Here is a 19,128-nt window from a genome sequence, read left to right as displayed (position 1 = left end):
TATCGCTGGAAAATCCAGCCTTGTTGGAGAGACAATCTAACGATAAGTTGTAGTCGTGAGGATGATTTACGTCGGATTCATCTGAACGTATTCGAAAAATTGATAACCTTTGTGATCCCGCATAATTCTTCACCAACAAAATAATTTCACGGCAATCCATTAGATCTAGTATCCCGGATTGTAACCTGTAGAAATTCCCCCTCTAAAAGAGGAGAAAAACCTTGTCTTTCGAAGGAGGTCGAAAAACCTTGTCTTTCGAAGGAGATCGAAAAACCTTTTCTTACGAAGGAGATCGAAAACCCTGTCTTTCGAGGGAGAAATCGTTATTGGAAACCTAAAAACAATTAAAAAAACAAAGGTGGGGGATTTCCAACGGTAAAAACCGATGGAAGCCCCTTTAAAAATCAACAATGGAGGCTAGGATTTTTGAAAGTAGGGAGAAGAGAGGGGAGAGAGAAAAGTTCCGTAACACATAGATTTAGATACAAGGTTATATTATCCTACTATAATCAAAAGATCGACTTATTTTAAGAAAACCAACCAAAGTTGGGTTATTATAAACAATTTTTTCAAAAAAAATATTTAGGTGCTAAGTATTAAATAGATAAATAGATATACAGATTGCTCGATCTTGATAAACTTGTAAACATCTCTGAGTTTATCATTTCTCTATCACTGATAAAGGTGAATTCTGGTTCTCCCTCTCCGTCTCTATATCCGGGACATATCTTCTTCTTTTTTCACTATTTTGGGCCTGTGACAGAGTAGAGCCGCAATAGCTGTTCTTTGGAATTTTTGAAGTTTGAATTTAGCAAAAGTAAGTTACTAAATTCTATTTATTTACTTTTTCTTTTGGTTTTCAAATTTGTATTTGTCCTCACTTTAATCTTCTAAAAAAAAATTGTGCTCGCTCAGTGTGGACCATCTTTTAATTTTTGTGATCTGCAATCGTGAATTTACTTGATAATTACCCACTTTGTTTATAATGAATTCATCACATGCAATTTGAATTTCTAGTAATTTAGTATCAATAATCTTGTATTGAATTTGTAGCATGAGTGAATTCTGCAATTTGAATTTCGAGTAACTTAGTATCAATAATCTTGCATTGAATTTGTAGCATGAGTGAATTCTGCAATTTGATTGTCTTTTTGAATTGATGAAATATGATGAGAAGTTGTGAGCTCATGCTTTGAAATTATTTTTCTGTCAGTTGCTAATAAAAGGGAAAGCTGGGTATGATTGCTGAAGGGATCATTACAGAGTTGAATAAGGATACAGCTAATTACTCAAAAATTGTGGATGATGTAGTGAGGATAGAGAAGAAGATTTTTCCAAAACACGAGTCGTTATCGAAATCATTCTGTGAAGAACTCCGAAAAAAGAATGCTGGATTAGTCTATGCTTATGTTAATGGGGAAGTTGCTGGGTATGCCATGTACTCGTGGCCGTCTTCATTGTTTGCCCTCATTACAAAACTTGCAGGTTCCATTTAACCCCTCTTTTATTAATTTATATGTGCTCATGGTTTATCTTCATGAACATAAATTTGTTAAATGGAGCATGACTAGATTGCTCGATTACATTCGTTACTGTTGCTGCTGGTGTATTATTTGTATTTTTTTTTTTCGGATTTCCTTAAGGTTTTACGAAATTCATGAGGTACCCCTGTTGTTTTGAAAATGCATCAGGTACCCTTAAGTTTGCAACTTTGCATATAATGTACCAGACACCCTCAATAACTTTCTGATCTTGATTATGTTAACTTAAATGACCTGAATCATTTAAACCCAGCCTAATTCACATATTAACCCACACTATGCCAAAAATATCCTTTCATAGTGATATAAATTTCCTTTTTTCTACCGTCAAAATAGTTTTAATAGTGGCCTAAGTACCTCTTAGGCGATTTTGTGCTTTTAAAAACTTTGTTGGACATAATATGAAATATTAGGAGAATTAGGATAAGGGTTAACTGATTTAGGTCATTTAAGTTAATAGAATCAATATTAGTAAGTGTAAGAATAGTGCCTTGAATGGTGCCTTAGCTTGAAGGTGTTTGGTAGAATCCGTGAAGAAGGAATGACATAAGGCTGACTTTGAATGCACATATCTCTCAATCTATAAATGGTTTTGATATGATTCAAATTGGAGGTGATAGCTTGTTCCAAGAGCTTTCCAACGATAGGTCATATGCTCAATTCCGCTGAGAAACGAGAAAGTTATGATCGTTTTACGAAGAGCTGACGAGAGCTGACCGCGACTCGCGGCCAGAACCGCGACTCGCGGTTTTGTGGATAGATTGCGACGAGTGTTTTCATTAATTGTTATTAGACGGGTTAAATTTCCGATTTACCCTTAGGTCGTTTATGCGACTAAGATAGTCTATATATAAAATCTGTAACTCTGTATTCCTTAGGTCATCATCATCATCAATGAAATATTCTCTCTCTCTGCCGGGGACGTAGCCAAATTGGTGAACCACGTAATTCTGTTGTCTGTTTTTATTGCTTTTGAATTCATTATTTGTTTCTCTCTCACATCCGTTATAACAAATTGGTATCAAGAGCTTTGGTGATCGATCTGTGTGAGAAAGATGTCTGGGATGAATGTCAAAATTGATAAATTTACTGGGAGGAATAGTTTTAGTCTGTGGCAAATCAAGATGCGGGCTTTACTGAAGCAACAGGGGTTGTGGGCACCGTTGGCAAAGAAGGCAACGGATTCAGTCACCGCTGAGATGGAAATTCTAGAGGAAAAGGCGCATTCAATAATTATGTTGTGTCTGTCTGACGACATAATTACTGAAGTTGCGGAGCAGGAAACTGCTGCTGGTTTGTGGTTGAAGTTAGAGAGTTTATACATGACGAAATCTCTAACCAACAAGTTGATGATGAAACAACGTATGTTCAGCTTGTGTATGCAGGAAGGTACGTCTCTAAGGGATCACTAGATAAATTGAATACTATCTTACTAGATCTTCGTAATATTGATGTTAAAGTAGATGATGAGGATGCTGCTTTAATTATGTTAGTATCTTTGCCTTCGTCGTATGAGAAAATTGTGGATTCTTTTAATGTTGGTAAAGATAGTCTGTCGTTAGAAGAAGTAAGATCTGCTCTGCACACTAGAGAGATTCGTCATAAGGCGTCTGGTATAGGTACAGGATCAGGCTGCTGGATTAGTAGCCAGTAGTAATGGACAGGAGAATTCGGGGAAAAAATCCAGGAAACCGTCTTCTAGGGTCCTAAATCTAGTAATGTCTGTAATTACTGTAAGGAAACGGGGCATTGGAAAAGGGAGTGTCCTAAAGAAAAATAAATCTGGGTCTGATGAATCTGGGTCTGGTTCTGCTGCTGTTGCAGCAGAAAATTTCAGTTCTGATGATGATATTGCTTTAGTTGCTAATGAACAAACACATTGCAGTGATGTGTGGGTTTTAGATTCTGGAGCGTCTTGTCATATGTGTTCGCGCAGGAGTGGTTTATGAACTATAAACAGGTTGATGGAAGTGTTACTATGGCCAACAGTGAGGTCTGTAAGACAGTTGGTATAGGGTCCATCAGAATTAGGACATGTGATGGCAAAGTTTGTACTTTGAATGATGTTAGGCATGTTCCACAGTCACAAAGAATCTGATTTCACTTAGTCTGTTAGACAAGAAAGGGTTCAGTTTCAAAGGTGAGGTGGAGGGTTGTATGTCTACAGGGGTTCGAAGATGATTCTGAAAGGGGTTAAACGGGAGACATTGTATGTGTTGCAAGGGTCTACGTTATCTGAGTCTGGGGTTGCTACATTGGCTGTTTGTGATAGTGTTGAGAAACAGGTGGAGCACAGAGGCACTCTAGGTTGGAGTGGTGGTTCACGTCAGGGAGAAATCTGTCAACACTCACAATCTGAATCTGAAATTCCGTGTTCTTCGTCATCAAAATTGGGTCAGTCAAACTTGACTCCTGGTCAGCATGAAATCTTTGGGAACTCTCCCCAAAGGGACGGTTGTGAAGACATGGTGGGTTTTGCACTGTATGTCGGAGAGGTGAATATTTTTGGGCCGTCCAAGGAAGGTGTTACTTGTGCTAGGAAAGAGTATAAGGAACACATCTGTTCGAATTAGATTCCACAGGGTAAGTTTCAAGGTTACTTGGACTTACAAGCTTATCGTGATTATTAGTGGCCCTTAGGGGGGTAATCTGGTCTGGGGTCCTTAGGGACAAATCTCGTCTGGTTGTCGTTTGGGACAAATCTGGTTGAAGGGAGATTCTGGGCGTTGTGATCAATGCATCTGTTTTCGGGGTTTATGGTGAGAGGATTCAAGTCAAGGTGGAGATTTGTAAGAATAGTGCCTTGAATGGTGCCTTAGCTTGAAGGTGTTTGGTAGAATCCGTGAAGAAGGAATGACATAAAGCTGACTTTGAATGCACATATCTCTCAATCTATAAATGGTTTTGATATGATTCAAATTGGAGGTGATAACTTGTTCCAAGAGCTTTCCAACGATAGGTCATATGCTCAATTCCGCTGAGAAACGAGAAAGTTATGATCGTTTTACGAAGAGCTGACGAGAGCTGACCGCGACTCGCGGTTTTGTGAATAGATTGCGACGAGTGTTTTCATTAATTGTTATTAGACGGGTTAAATTTCCGATTTACCTTTAGGTCGTTTATGCGACTAAGATAGTCTATATATAACATATGTAACTCTGTATTCCTTAGGTCATCATCATCATCAATAAAATATTCTCTCTCTGCCGTGGACGTAGCCAAATTGGTGAACCACGTAATTCTGTTGTCTGTTTTTATTGCTTTTGAATTCATTATTTGTTTCTCTCTCACATCCGTTATAACAGTAGTTAGTGTGGGTGTATGGTACAGTATTTGCAAACTCAAAGGGTACCAGATATATTTTTTGTTTTGTCGTTCATTTGTGTTTGTGCTCTCTTTTATCTTGTCTCATATGGGCATTGATTTGTTGGAAGTTTAGTGCCACTTGATTGAAACACGAAAAGTATGCCTTTGTGCACCAAGGGGGTTGCTTATATGTTTCTCAGCCCCACACACTGATTAGTATATCGTCCTCTTGTGTATGATCTAGTGATTGGTTTAGTAAGTTTTATCACTTTGTACTCGTGTTCAGATTAGGAAATTCAAAATTGGATTTGAACTTTGTAGACAGTTTTTTTTTTTCTTTTTCGAAGTTTGTGAACAACTACTGATATTGGTTGAAGGCTACACATTAAAGATTTACATTATGATACTATCAAATTGTCATTTTAAAATTGTTGGGAAACAAAGTTAAGCTCAAAATTAGAGGATAGAGATGCAATGCCCACTTTTATCCCTTAATGTTGTTTAATCTTCTTGGGGAGATTCTTTAACCAAACGCTCATCTGATTAAAGGAAATTAGGAGTCCGCGGCTCTCCCAGGATTCCCTAATCTTGGATCTTGGGGAAGAGGATCAAGTTGGATCTCCCGTGAAATAGAACTATTGAAGGTTCCATAAAGGTTTACATTACTACCAGGATCCAGTTTGCTCATCTGTCTTCGACTTACTTCTTGAGGAGGGGGATAGATTTTCAAATGATACGATAAAAGGGAGATACCATGAAACCCTTTATGACTAGTGATCCTTATCTTTGTATCTAACAGCTACAGCTTAGCTTATTCCACTCAAATGTCCTTTTCAAAAATGTTGCAAGCTGCTAACTCACACTTATATCCATTACTACTTTGATCATAACCTTGTATACACTTTTCTAACGAGGATATCACGTGCATGGACTTGATAATCCTACTCCAAAGGCATCAAGTGAGTTTATAAGGCATCAAGTGAGTTTATAAACTTTTATACCACGATTTCATTCTTCTTTAATCAAAATCAAAGTTCCTCCTCTGGACTGATCAAAACCCATTGTTTAGGGTCAATTCAAATGGACTAGACCATCGTGATCACCATATTTCGCCGTCCGTTCTCATTTTTATTGTTTAGCGTGTTACCTAACACCTTCGAAGAATGTTTGGAAGTGCAGACAAAATCCAGTATAGCAGGTGGCATATGTCATAGTTTGTGTATAACGGCAGTTAAGCAAGATGTAGTATATTGTTTCTCGACTCCTGTTACATTTACAGCTCTGGTCCACTTCGATTCCCTGCATTACACATTAATCATTAGAAATAAAGTACCCTTGACATTGACCGTTAAGCCAAATGCATGATCTGTCTTGTCGCAAACTCGTATAGCTGACCAGGTATAACAGGAGAAGGTACTTGTTCAGTTTCGTCATTGGAAGGTGTCGAGTTCCTACTTTTGGGAATAACTTTCGTCACTGTCCACCTTGTATTAAGATTGCCGACATGCATTTGCTTCATTAATTTTATGGCCCATCCTTATTCAAGTTAGTGCAATCATGACCAAATAACAAGCCTCTGTATATCTTTCCTTTTGCTGCACTATCAGCCCTTCAAGTTTTATATATAAATCAGGCTATGAGTTGCATCAATTAATACCAACACTCTTGCAAAAGGGTTGGATTGTTTGTGTTTTATGCATTCATCAGCATGTGGAGGTATTCTCTACATGCTTGAAATGATGCAACAAAGAATAAGGGGAGCAAAAAATAGAGGTAAAGTTAAGGAACCTGACCATAGTGGAAGCGCTCTGAAATCATTTCGTAAAATTGAATTCTTACGACCAAACTCTCAGTATAATACATCATGTCTGCTTTTAGAATACTACATCCCTCTATCGTCCATGGACTATAAAGTAATCGAGACTTATCCCTCATGAATATATATTGTAGGTTTAGCAATTTACTTTCTAGATTTGGCCGCAAACCTGGCCATTTTGAGAATATGAGATATACTTCCTCCGTTCTTTTCCTATTGCAACAATGAAATTTTTACACTATTCACTCACCACCCCTTAACTATTTATTCTGATTTTTACGTAAGAAAAAATATAGTGATGTGTGGTCTTGTTAGATCCGTCTCGATCTATACTTGCAGAATATCAAATTTGTATAATTTTACTAAAAATTAAATAAAGATATTAATAGCTAAAGTTGTGATTGGCAAGCGTGAAACCTCAATTGTTGCAATAGAAAAAGAATGGAGGAAGTATTCATCACTTGAACCATGTCTCTTTCTGTTGTGCAGCTTTGTCAAACTTCATCCTTATCCAACTAACAAAAGGCTTCCCTTCTCTAGTAGTAGGTATAAAAGTTGAGTGCATACCAAATAAAGCTGCGTAATCAAACAAGTTGTGGTAAATTTGCCTACCCTTCCTCTCTTCGCTTGTCTTTTAAATTATCAGGCTCCAAACATTGCATATACCTTGTGTTTGGGAAGGATTGAAATTCTTTCATGACAGACTGCTATGAACCAATTTATTTGTTAGTAGTGATACAATCCCCTCCTTGTTCTCTAGGAATTCAGACCTGTGATATTATCCTAAAGTTTCACTGGCTCGAGAAGCTGGGATCTGTGGTAAGTGGTAATTAATTGGAAAGCCCCACTGATGAAGTTTCAAGTGGGCGAGGGGACTGTTACTTGGCGCTTTGAATAATCTAATACCTCCCTAAAAGCCAGGTAAGAACTACGTGAAACGAGAGAGGGGGACTCTGGCTCGAATCAAGTCAACTGGAAGCAAACAAAAGATCACAGTGGAAGAAATAGGGGGGGGGGGGGGGGAGGAAGGCTGTTCTTCAACTAGTAATCTCTCAATTCATCTCGGTTCAACATGTCCATCATGGTGCGTTACCCTTGTCACCGATCAAGTGTCGCCTTGCATAACGCATCAGCATAATAAGAGACCTACGTGTAACAGGTGAGGTCATTGCCTTGATGTAGTAATTGACATTCCCAGCTGATAAGCAAAAGTGTAGGTTCTATATAATAGGATAAATTGACAGAAACAGTTCCAACTACGGAGGTTTTGTCATTTTCAGTCCCAAATTTTGACTAATCCTTAGTGGTCCTAACTACTGCTCATTGTTTCCAAAAATGATCCCAGTGGACTGTTAATTTTTTTTTCCTTTTACCGGTTTTACCATCTCCTCCGTCTTACTACTCTTTCTCCCTCCTTCCTCTCCTGCCACCCCCAACACCCCCTGGCCTCCACTGCCAAATGCAAATGCAAACAAACCTCCACTCATCTGCATACCCCCTGAAACCTTCACTAAACATAAGGCTTGTTCCCGCTTCTAAATTCTTCTGTTTGACTTCTGTAGATGACTTTTCTCCTGCAAACTTTCTGAATAAGATTATCAGATGTACATCAGAATTTACAATCTATGGTGTTCTGTACTAGCTGCTGCTGCTGTATTCTGCCTTGGCCTCAATGCTCATCCACTCCTGCTGCATATCTTGAGTATAGTATAACCATGCAATTAGAGAGAGAAAGCAATCAGAGACATCGAGTCTTTGAGTGAAGAAATGAGATCCTTAAATTGATGATATGTGACCATCATTCCGGAATTACATTGAACATGACCATTTTAAAGATATAAAATTAAAGACCAGCCACTGATCTGACCGTGGCAAAGATATTAAACCAATTGCAATATTGATAACAGAAACCTGACTAGAATGCTGTAATCTACTCAGAAGCCAGTTGCAGACAGGCCTCCACTCGTGCATTAGTTGTTGATGTGAAATCAGAGATCATGTGAGAAGAAGGGGAAGGATGACGATGATGGTGATGAGAAGAGAGAGAATTGACATCCGAATTTGTAGAATTGGAGGTCGATGACATCACCTTGGATGACGCCGTTTTGGCTCCAAAAAGTTGGTGCTATTTCAGTGATTATTAATTATTAGTGAGAGAAAGTGGATTCCGGTGGGTATGGGTGATGGCAGCAGGGTGGTGGTGTTTCTGGAGTGTAGGGTGGTTTTTGGGCGGTGATAATGGTGGGGTCGATGGTGGGGGTGGTTTTACCTATTGTATCACGTCATTAACTTGTTGGGACCATTTTTGTAAATAGTGAGTAATAATTGGGACCATTGAAGATTAATCAAAAGTTGAAACAGAAAATGGCGGAACGGGACTGTTCTGATGTTCTCGCCAATTTTTCCCGTATAATATCAATTTAAAAATCATTTGTTCCTTTATGTTGCAAGTTCTAGTCTGCCGTTGGTATTGCCTTCTGGTTATGTTACTTTTTAAACTTGTTTATAGCGCTTTGTTTCTAAATTATTATTGTCTCTTTACTGCCACCAGTAAAAGAGAAATATAGAAGGCAAGGTTATGGAGAAGCATTGCTGAGAGCTGCAATTCTAAAATGTCAAAGTAGGAATATACAGAGGATATCTCTACATGTCGACCCCTCAAGAATTCCTGCTGTAGATCTCTACAAGAAACTTGGTTTCCGAATAGATTGTTTGGTTGCGAAGTACTATTCAGCTGACCGAGATGCTTATAGGATGTACTTGGAGTTTGGCACCAGTGAGTAATCCGCAGCCTCTATGTCCTGCTTGGCATGACTTTTTTGTTACGTCATTCTCTCTATGTTCTGTATTGTACCTTGTTGCCCTATTCAGATAGGCAATGATTATATATTTATATGAGCTTCCAATCTATATATGTGGAGATATTGTTGGTTGATTGGTTTAGGAGACTTGCAAGTGGAGGTCAGTTTTACAAAATATAATGGGATGTTCTGTTATAAAGTACCTTATAGATTACAAAAAAATACCTTGTCAAAAGTGTAAAAACTAATATGAACCCGGTGCACACTAATTAGTGTGCACCCGATCCATATCATGTGAGTTTATGATAGTGTATATTGATATGATATAGTGTATGTTAAAATGATATAGTGTATGTTAAAATGATATAGTGTATGTTAAAATGATATAGTGTATATTAAAATGATATAGTGTATGTTACAGTGATATAGTGTATGTTAAAGTAATATAGTGTATGTTAAAGTAATATAGTATATGTTATAATGATATAGTGTGTGTTAAAATGATATAGTGTATGTTAAAGTGCAATCACCATTAATAACTTGACTAGATTGACACAATCAATTCACGAAATTAATTAGAATCTTCAATTAAAAAAAATGTTTGCGATATATCCTGACAACACAATACTTCGTATTTACAAAGTTCAAACAATATGATTTTATTAACATTTACAATCGTTAAAGAACCATACTAAAGTCGGTGACAAAGAATTATTAAATCTCGACAAAAAATTTATATCAGTTAAAAATCGGTAGACTTTAGTTCAAAAAGATAATAATATCTACAAAAAAACTTCAATAATTTAAATCACTACCAAAATAATTTTAGATCAAAAAATATATATCTATTCGTACATAAGATTATCGACGCACGCATCGCGTGCATATACGGCTAGTATAATATAAGGGAAGGGGGAGCAATGATGTCCTCTTTTGAAATGCCTATTTTGCCCCCCTTCCCTTTCTAAATTACAAAAGGAATGTCAAAATCAAAATCGGCACTCAAAGAAAACTATCGAAAATTAATTTACAACACTCAATTACAAATCACTTAAAAGAAGAAACTTTACAAATCACTCATACAATTGAGAAATCACGTTATAAAAATCACGCAAATCACTCAAATAATCAGGAAACTTTATTAAAACTTATAATTAACATACAAACAAAAACTAATAGCCTAGAACGTCAATACATACAAAAACATTTACGAAAATTTACTTACAAATCACTATTCTCAAGAACCATTCACAATTAATGGTGGGTCATGATAAAAAATAGAGGTGTATTTGTAGTAAAATCAGAATTTAGAAGTTAGACAAGAAAAAAAATAGGAAAATTGGATTTTAATAATCCAACCTTTAGGCGGTCTTCTTAAAACAGTCCCACTTATAAGTTAATTTTGAATAATCCAACCTTTTGGTAATATCTTCTCATAATGGTCCTTAACCTGTTGTCACCGGCATAATAGGTCAAATGTGACACATGTCACCCTCTCGTTGATCAGAACATTTTCTCCCTCCTTTACTTCTTTTTCTACACAACCACCACCATTACCACCACCCTATTACCCCTGCCCCTTGCAGCACCACCCCCACCCCCACCCTATCCCATCCCACTGCAACCTACCCCCAACCGAAACCCCTTGCAGCCCCACCCCCACCCCAGCCCACTGCAACCCAATCCCCTGCAGTCCGACCACACCCAATTCGCTGCAGCCCCATCCCACCCCCAATCCGCTACAAACCCCCCTCAGTTCGATGCAGCCCAACCCCACCCCACCCCACCCCCACCCCACCCCACCAAGCCTGCTGCAGCCTAATTCCAGCCCGTTGTAAACCCTAAACTCCACCCCACCCGATCTCTCCACCCGATTCCCACCCCCAACAAACCCCCTGTAATCCCCCACACCTCGCCGGTAGCCCCGAGCAAACCCCCTGCAAACCTCGCCGATCTCTCCACCCGATTCCCACCCCCGTAACAAACCCGATTCCCACCCGATTTCCCTTTGTCTTTTTCCATCATGTCACCCCTTCCCGACGACAAAGAGAGAAACAGAAAAGCGGCGACGAAGAGAGAAAGGGCGGCCGGTGGAAGAGATGGGAGGGGTCAAACTGAACCAAGGAGGTGAAGGGGGAAGAGAGAGAAATGAGTAGGAGGAGGGGTAAAAATTACCTGATGTTCAGGTCACAAGTCACTGGGATCATTATGAGAAGATATTACCAAAAGGTTGGATTATTCAAAAATAACTTATAAGTGGGACTGTTTTAAGAAGACAGTCTAAAGGTTGGATTATTAAAATCCAATTTTCCAAAAAAATATTTACTTTTTGTTGAGTCATGTAGTATTTTGATGATTATAAACAAATGACGATTATCTAACTAACATGTGTGTTTGAGATGTGCATATTACATTAACATGAAACAAGTCATCAAAGGTTGAATATATCACATCATGAAGGTTTTCCCACAAGTGAAGTTCCTAAAAGAGTTCCTATAAGGAACACAAATAGAGCGGTTCCTAGGTACATCCTATGAGGAACATTGAATATGAAGTTCTGGAGCAGTTCCTGAGTGGGAGCAACAATATAACGTTTCAGAGTTGAAACAAGAAGTTCCTGAGCAGGAACTATGAGTGCGAAGTTTCTTAAAGGAACTAGCACACTGAAGTTCCAAAGGTGGAGCTATCAACATGCGGTTCTTGAGTTGGAGCAGCTTGGAGCATGAAGGCCGAAAATATGAGTTTATTTTCTAGGATTCATGTAAGTATATGGAAACATGAAAGGTAATGGAACAAGGTCTAAAGGAACTCGTAAGGTCAAAGGAACTCGTGGAACTTAGAGTCAAAAGTATTTAAGAGTCAATAAATCTGATGCATATTATTATCTTAATCTATAAGAATTTATTAAGAGTTTATTTCTTAATAAATCTCTACGTGGTTAAATATTATAAATAATATGTGTTAGTGTTTTAAGATAAGTTTTAGTTTTAAAATAAAAGATAAGTTTTAGTTTTAAAATAAAAGATAAGTTTTTAATAAAATCGGTTTCTTTAGGAATCTGATTTTAATTAATTTAATTTTAACTTTTTAGTTTTGGGAAAATAAAAAGGCTAAATTTATAATACGTATAATGAGTATTGTTAAAGAAATTGTCTGTCTGTTCTTCTCTAAAGGAACAGACGTGTTGGTCTATCAATCTAAGTTAAAGGAACAAAGTAGCAGTTAAAGGAACTAGGCGTGTAAAATATTGTGCAACGCTTAAAAGGATTTTGTTGAGTTTTTATAGGCTATATTTTAGGAAAATGATTTATATAATACAAATCTGATATTAAAGAAAAGATCTTTTATGTAAAAGATTTTATCTTTATTCCAAAATAAAATCATTTTTGAATTTACAAGAAAATCCTTTAAATATATTATTTGATAAAAAGATTAAATTTTGATGTTATTAATTAAAATAGTTTTTAATTAAAAAATCAAAATTACGGTTGCATAAGTAAAGGCTAGATTTTAGGAAGCAGTAACGTAATTCTCTCCCACGTTTAACAGTGATCATGGAGATCATGGGATGTTTAAGGAACGTGTTCCTTTGAGTAAGGAACATCATGGGATAATGGTTTAACCACTAACACATGATTAATCCCACGTTCATTCTAAAAGACTGCTATAAATATACAAGTTCAATTGAGTTTTAAATTGTCTGACTAGTGTCTTTCCATAGTGTTAGACTTATGTCATTCCATAAGTTTGGCTTAAGGAATAGCGTTACAAAAGAAATATATAATCTATTCCTTGTTTGAGTCAGTTCCTTTGAGTTTCAAGTTCCTACGAGTGCCATGTTCCTTTACAGTTATTCAGTTTCTATATACTAGAGTTAAACCAAATTATCAAGCGTCTATATTTGAGTTTGGGGTTAAAGGGTTTGAGTGAACTCTTGTAATGGGAACTTGGTAAAGAGTTTGAGTGAATTCTTGTATTAAGTTCGAGTTAGGAACTTGAGTAAGTTCGAGTTAGGAACTTGAGTAATTTCGAGTTAGGAACTTGAGTAAGTTCTTGTTGTGTATGCGTAGACTTAGGGTGAAGTCTATTGAGGGGTGAAGGGTTTGAGTAAACCTTTTGTAAAGAGTTGTGGGAACTCTTGAAAGACTTAGAGTTAAGTCTAGAGTATAGAGTGGAGATTGTGAGAGAGTTGGAGTTTCGAGTGAAACTTGAGTATGTAATAGGTTGAATCATAGGAGATTTCCTATTATAGTAAAGAGTTTAAATTCTGAGTAGGTCGTGGTTTTTCTTCTTGTATTGAGACAAGAAGTTTCCACGTAAAAATCTCTCTTGCACTTTCAGTTCCTTATTGCTTATGTTTTAAATTCCGCATTATTTGGGCAATAAGTTCCACACTACAATTCACCCCCCTCTTGTAGTGTTCCAAGTGAAATAACACTTTTTTATAGTGTTTCCTATATATAATGAAACTTTTACATATATACTTGGACCTATATTTTTCTATTATATAATAACGATTAATTATCACGGTAAAAAGGATTATGTAAAATATCATTCAAGAATTAAAGTACAATATATCTCTATTATATAAGGGAAGGGGGGAGCTATGGTATCCCCGAATGAAGAGACTATGTTACCCCCTTCCAATTCTAAATTACAAATTCACTTACAAATTAAAGGGGACTTCAAACAAAAATACTAAAAATATAATTATAATAATCACTCACAAGTCAACTAAAATCATAAAATTGCATAATTTACGTTATGCAAATCACTAAAATGAGGAAACTTTACAAAAACTTAAAAATTCGCTTACAAACTACAACCTATGAAAAAATTGACTTGAAATCAAAGTGTCCACTTTCTTTACAATTTATGAAAAACTGTACTTAATTCAAAAATCAACTAAAAAATTATAATATTATAAATCATAAATAAATTCAATAAAATTTCTATTTTGTTCATAGAGGAAAAATAAAAATAAAAATAACAAATAAGAGACTTAAGTGACATAAACTAAACCAATCACATTTTGCAACTAAAAACAATTATACTTCGTATGTATAATATTCAAATTTTGACTCTTATGCCGAAGAAAATCGAGTTTATGTTTCGAAAAAATTCAAACACGCATCACGCACAAAAAATTCTAGTTGCAAGAAAGTGAAGGGGTAAGGAGAATTCAAGGGAGGTGAGAATTTTTTCCAGATATTTTTTGAGGATTTTTGGGTTTTTTGGGTTTTAATGATCACGTGCAAGGCACGTGACCCTGTGAACGCCAAAGTTCTTGGTCAACTCCCAAAATCCGGCAAAAGATACTCATTCGCAACAAAAAAAAAAACTTTGTATAAGGTACAATAATTTTTTTATAAGATACTTTTTTTTAAAAAAAAAACATGATTTATAATGTACTTTCGGACAAAAAACTAATGGCGTAAAACACTTGTATATCTCAAATTGCAGTGACTGAGCAATAGATAAAGATAGAAGAATGATGTCTAATTAAATCTATATTATTACGATATAAATATCAATAAGAAAAGCATTTAGAATTGAATATTCGCCTAGATTATTTAATGCAGTAAAAATTGTATGCCTCGTTGATAGAGAGTACAATGCTCAAATGAAAAGATGCATCTTTTAATTATTAACTAGTTATTAGGCCTGAGCTATACTCTGGGTAAGAAAAAATTTTATTTATTATTATTGTATATTTTGAAATGATAACACTAAATACAACTTGGTCTAGTGGTTAAACTTTAGTAAATGAATTTTAGGTCACGGGATCAAAACTCATACTATGCAATTTCTAATTTTTTTTGCATGAACTAAAACTCCCTAGGAAGAGCGCCACGTGACATAATTCCTTGTTTAGGAACGCCTTTTAATATATTTATATGAATATTTTTTCCAAGCTATTATGGCTTCTCCTAATATGCAATATACCTATTGTCTTTTGGCATTAGCATACAAATTATGCAAATTAAAAGACATTGAATATACGATTTTTTCACCATATACTCCTGAAAAATTTTCTTTTGCACTATATACGCCCGCAAGTTTCCAAATTCACCATATACCATCCACTTTTCAAAAAAAATACATTCACTTACCCTTAATGACTAACGACATTAATGTATGTTAGTCATTAATCCCTAATCTCCCCTCTAACCCTAATTAACTAAACCAAACCCTAACTCATAATCCCTAACCCTAACCACCCATTCCCCACCCCTTACCCCTTCCCCCCACTACTGCCCCACCACCCCAGCAGCCCCCCCCTTACCTTCCCCCTCCTCTTCCCCTACTGAATCGCGCCACCCTCCCCCCTTTCCCTCCTCTTCATTCCCTGTTGAATCGGGCCATCCCCCCTCCCATTCTCATGCTGAATTACGTCACCCCCTTCCCCTGCAATCGCACAAGAAAATAAACGAGAAGATAGTTGAAGGGAAAAGGGAGTTCGAAGCCCTGAAATTTCTGGTGGGATGGAGAAGGCAAGAGCTGGAAGGGTGAGGGTGGGTACGAAGATGTGATGGGAGTAGCGTGGGGGTGTTGTGAGGAGGGCGGAGAGGCGTGTTTGCGGCGCTGCACAGATCAAGAGGGGCTCACGAGGGCAATTGGTGGGTGGGGAGGGGCTACAGGGGGAGGGGGAGGGGATGACGGTTGCGGGGGAGGAGGGTTGCGAGTGTGATGCTGCGGGTGTGATGGGGGAAGGGGCGGGGTGGGGTGGGGTAGAGGGAAGGGTGGTGGGTGGGTGGTTAGGATTTAGGGTTAATCAGGGTTTAGGGAGGATTAAGGTAAGGTTTAGGGTTAATTAGGCTAGAGGGAGTTAGAATTTAGGTTAGTTAATAGTGAGGGGGATTATGGGGTTAACGTCGTTAGTTATTAAGGACAAGTGGATGTATTTTTTTGAAAACTGGAGGCTATATGGTGAATTTGGAAAGCTGAAAATGTATATGGTGCAAAAAAGAATTGTCAGGGGTATATGGTGAAAAAACCATTGAAAATAACATCCCTCAATTCCTAACAATCACTCTTACTTACTCCCTCGCAATTTGGAAACGAGTGCCAAACATCATTTCAGATGAGGCTCCCTTTGAAAGTTTAACTGCTTGGGTTAGATTTCCACATCTCTCTGTGGAATATTTTGACAAACAAATCCTTCATAAAATTGGAGCCAAAGTAGGAAAGTCATCAAGATTGACCACGATACGGAGTCAATAGACAGAGGCCAATATGTGAGATTTTTGCAAAGAAGTGGATCTTTCTAAACCACTTTTATCTAACTTCAAAATTGAATGGAATGGTTTGAAAATTTTAATATAAGGCTTAAAGATAATTTGCTTTAATTGTGGACATCTAGGTGATAAAGGTACTACTGGATCAAGGTTTGAGGCTCTAAATTAGGAATATCAATTTCCACACTATTTTCTTTATGCAGATCATTTTCTTCCACTATTTGATGATTTGATGAATGGAATAACAACGATTAAAGCAAAAATAACAACGAATGTTTCCAACAGATCAATGTGGTTTGCAGAAAGGTACTACTGGATTAAGGTTTGAGGCTCTAAATTAGGAAGAATGCATGGAGTTTGACAGATTGGATGAGATTCAACAAGATATAGGTAAGCAACCCGAATTGGGTTTGGAAACCCGAAAGGTCTGAAACGGGTCAGATGGATAAGCATGTACGAGAAATAATTCAATCTGGGAATTCGGTTCAAGAGGCCATGAAAAAATAGGCTATTTTGCAGGAGGAAAATACACCAAATGGTGGAAAGAGCAATAATGAAGGCACTAGAGGAGTCTCCAAGATGATAGATAACTTGGAAAAAGGAGATATTATCTCTAAGGAAACTTATAATCTGGTGATTAAGCAAAAAATCTCGTTAAGAGGAGAATAGATTCCCCTTTTCTCTAATATAATAGCAAGATTTCGAATATTCGAGTCCCCAAATTCAAGAAAGGGACCTTGAAGAAATTCCTAAAAACGAACACTAGTGGGAAGGAGAACTATCCAAAGCTCTAATTTTCTCCTGCCATTAGTAGTCCTTCTCTTAAGATTTCGGAAAAATTTGAGTGAGAATGAACCCTTCTCATGTCCCAATAATGTTGGAGTCAAGGATTCCACCGCCCTTGGAGATCCTTGTGGAGGACCTGTCATAGGGACCTTCGTCGATAGTGGTACACTCAACAACGAACCGTGTGAGAATAGAGGTAAACTAGCTCGTACCTCCCACCAAAGAACTCAAATCCATTCCTGATGATGACATTCAGGATTCTATATGTAACGGATGGTCTAATGAGGGCGTTAATCATGGCCACGGTCTGAGCTAGGCCGGTTCAAGTACGGTTTGAGTGTCGTGTCGTTTCAGCTAGGCATAAACCTAAACCGGAGATGTTAGGTGACAGGTCTGGTTCGGTTCAGGTTCGGAGCTAGGGTTTAACGACCCTGAGCTGGTTTGGGTATGGTTCATATCGATTTGGGTACTATTCATATCGATTCAATGGGTTGTTTGGTTCGGTTAAGGGGCAAAACAGTTGTTGTAGCCCAAAAATCAAGGGCTATCAAGATGGCACGTAGCCTCATCAGAGCCCTACCCGTGGCGCATGCTCATAGAGGTAAAGTACAAAGGGCCAGAAATTTATGTGGCTAAAAGTACATTTCCTTGAAGAAAGTGTACTAAAAATCCCTCTTATGGCCCAAGATTGTACTTAGGCCCAGCAAAGGCAGTCTGCACCTCTGCATAAAAGTGAGGTGTACTGACCAATCAACTCTGCCACATGTCCTCATTTCATTGCTTAGCCAATCAGTTGCTCCCAAATTAGGGTGACATCAAGGTACAACAGTCATGTCAAACAGTATAAATAGTCCTTGATTTCAGGGTGAAAGGTACGTTTTTCAGAGCATAGTACTATTATTCTGCCATAAATTCTTCTCTCTCTCTCTCTACTTTCTCTCTCTAAAAGTTCCTTCATATCCCTGATATATGACTTAAGCATCGGAGGGGGAAATACCACCCAAACCTTCAGGATGGGTCCCTTTTTGCAGGTTGCTAGTCAGAAGTTTGCACCGGGATCCGAGCCAATCATTGTTGCATAAGTCTCTAGTTTTAGAACCTATCTTTGGGAGTTGTGATATTTAATTACTAGTTTCATACTACGTAACAACACTTGTTCAAGTTATAGCTTAATATTTTCCAAATCAAGCAAATTTTACCATTCAAGGAATTTGAAACTACAAATCCGAAACAATTGAAGCCACAAACGATTTCTCAATTGAACTAAAACCTAAATATCTCCAAACAATTGAGGCCACAATTTTTTTATTTTTCAATTGAACCAAAACCCACAAATATGGTGGCCACAGCTCCACGACACTTCAATCACGCTGAGGATAGCAACGGCAACACGACGCACCACTGTTCACCAAGCACCAACAATGGCAACACTTCAAAGTTCTAACAACACAACACCGGTGCGACATCAAGAAGAATGGGAGTAGCGGCGGTTAGGGGTGCGCAAATACCACAGACGGGCCGTAATTTTGACCGTATCGGACTAGAATTCGACCCGGTCCGGTCCTCGATCCACAAAAAAATTTGATTCCGGGTTTTCGGTTCGTACCGGCGGGCAGGAATTTCTGTTTTTTGAAGTCAAA

At 37.5% G+C, this 19,128-nt stretch overlaps 1 protein-coding gene across 1 annotated transcript; it reads left to right on the top strand.

Annotated features, from left to right (window-relative positions):
- Window positions 1–571: 571 nt before the first annotated feature.
- On the top strand, window positions 572–9,788 carry LOC104903031 (uncharacterized). Its single transcript, XM_010690999.4, has 3 exons — window positions 572–817; window positions 1,214–1,485; window positions 9,215–9,788. Exons 2-3 carry the CDS (start codon window positions 1,239–1,241, stop codon window positions 9,445–9,447), a joined length of 480 nt encoding a protein of 159 aa, XP_010689301.1. The 5' UTR covers window positions 572–817; window positions 1,214–1,238; the 3' UTR covers window positions 9,448–9,788.
- The last annotated feature ends 9,340 nt before the right edge of the window (window positions 9,789–19,128 follow it).

The sequence above is a fragment of the Beta vulgaris genome, chromosome 9 (genome assembly GCF_026745355.1).
Source record: "Beta vulgaris subsp. vulgaris cultivar EL10 chromosome 9, EL10.2, whole genome shotgun sequence".
NCBI classification, from domain to species: domain Eukaryota; kingdom Viridiplantae; phylum Streptophyta; class Magnoliopsida; order Caryophyllales; family Amaranthaceae; genus Beta; species Beta vulgaris.
Note: the sequence above shows the minus strand (reverse complement) of the source record. Positions and strands in the feature narration are given on the sequence as shown.